This window comes from Solanum stenotomum, chromosome 4 (assembly GCF_019186545.1).
Source record: "Solanum stenotomum isolate F172 chromosome 4, ASM1918654v1, whole genome shotgun sequence".
Lineage (NCBI taxonomy): Eukaryota > Viridiplantae > Streptophyta > Magnoliopsida > Solanales > Solanaceae > Solanum > Solanum stenotomum.
Genome location: NC_064285.1, coordinates 10617656 through 10619689, shown reverse-complemented (window position 1 = coordinate 10619689; position 2034 = coordinate 10617656). Strand labels below are relative to the sequence as shown.

The 2034-nt window shown below is 34.9% G+C and overlaps 1 protein-coding gene across 1 annotated transcript; it reads right to left on the bottom strand.

Annotated features, from left to right (window-relative positions):
- Positions 1–483: 483 nt before the first annotated feature.
- On the bottom strand, positions 484–1354 carry LOC125863375 (uncharacterized). The gene has a single exon (XM_049543564.1). It carries the CDS (start codon positions 1275–1277, stop codon positions 717–719), a length of 561 nt encoding a protein of 186 aa, XP_049399521.1. The 5' UTR covers positions 1278–1354; the 3' UTR covers positions 484–716.
- Between the last annotated feature and the right edge of the window lie 680 nt (positions 1355–2034).

Here is a 2034-nt window from a genome sequence, read left to right as displayed (position 1 = left end):
TTATGAAAGTATCTTTGCCATCTTTGCTTGATGGAGGTCTCTTCCACCAATACTTTGCCTTCCTCATCCTTGATACACTTCACTTGGTCCAAGTCACGAGCCTTCCTCTCTCTTGCTTTTGCAAGCCTATACAATTTCTTATCCCCACCTTTGTCCCCCAGCTCGACATACAAGCGTTCGAAAGCTGCCGTCTTAGCCTTCGTAACTGCTAACTTAGCTTCTGTCTTTGTCGTCTTATAAACCTTCTTAAGCGTCCGTTTCTCTTCCTCGTCTACGCACTCCACCAACTTTGTGTAAGCCGCCTTCTTTGCTTCCACTTTGCCTTGGACTTCCCCATTCCACCACCAATCTCCTTTATGGCCTCCAAAATTACCCCTTGAAACCCCCAACACCTCAGAAGCAACTTCCCTAAAAAATATCCTTTGACGTTATAAATATTAACTAAGATAACAAATTGAAACATAGAGTAATTATTTACCGGTCAAAGATTCATTGTTTTATTTGGATTTTGTTGTATTTACACAACTTCTTTTGTGAAAAACTCAATTACATGAAGCAAATAAGCACACACTATCCACAACTTCCAATCCTCACAAGTTTTCTGTATTTCTTTGTTAATATTATAAGCTACCCCACACAAAAGCAAAAAATCTAATAAAATTGCTTTTGCAAATGAAGAAAAACATGCATACATTGTATACTACTAACAATAACAATTATGAAGCAGAAAATGAAGATTGTCGTCTCAAATTTCTATAGAACTTTGAGATAAACTCATCAGCTTTCTCATCTACGTGATTATCCACTTCTTCCACCTCATCTCTCACCGGAAAAGGCGAGTCAGTAACCCTCAACTGTCTCCCAAATCCACGAAAATAATTATCAGGTGACGTTATTTCACCCTTAATTATCTCCAATGCGGCTCTCATTACCGCCGCATTCATCACCACAACATCCTCTTCGGTAGCAGTGTGTTTTTTCATGTCCAAATTTGGGCTGCTAGTGCAGCTGAACTCATAATACTCATCCTCATGTGGAGGGCAAAATGGTAAATTACCACTCTTGACGTGGTCGGTGCGGCGGTTTTGGTTGTGGTGGTGGAAGTGGAACATGAGATTTTGGACCACAGCTTTGTAACTACTAATCTTGCTACGCTTCATCATTAATTTGATATCGAGCATTATTTTTTGCTTTGATATGCCTTTTCTTAACATGCATAACGCTACTCGAACAATTTTCCAAAACTTCTTTCCTACCACTACCAAATTTTGATCCATTTCTCTATATGTAAAATTGAAATTTGTAGTTTTTTTTTTTGGTGTGTGTGAGAATTGTTGTTGTTGTTGCTAATTGAATTGGTAAGGCAAAAGTATATGAAGGGGTATATATAGTGGACCTTTTTAACGTTACAATGTTAAAGTGAACAGTTAAAGGAAAGGTGATATTTTGAAATAAAAATTGAATATTTTACTGACTCAATTATTAGTGGTGTTGGTGATTTGTGCATTACACAACTTTAGGTCAGTGTCACTCCCAAATTAATTATTTTTGTTCATAGAAATCAATTTTAATTTGGTCACGTATGTCCCAATTATTAAATGCCTCTTTCTTTTTTACTGCTCCCCAATCAACAGTTTTTCAAATGATCTTCGCTAGATATGTTTGTCTAGAGATAATAAGCTTTTTTTTTTTTTTAAATTCTCTAATGCTTATAAAAATATTGAATACAATGACAATTAATAATGTTGATAAGGTTTTACCATTTTTTATTAATGTGCATATTTATTGCTACTAAAAGTTATTTTTGTCGTAATGTTTAGTACTTCGAACCATATGAAATCTCTAATAGAAGTGATTACTAACTTAATTTTCAAATAATTGATAATACCAGAATATGCTCCGAATTAAATTATCTAGCACATGTTTTTGCACCGATGATATATCTTCTGGTTTATAGTGTGTAGCTGTGTAGACCAGTGAAGGTATAATCATATATTTTGAATTCAATTTATAAAAATGAAGTTGCATATCGAT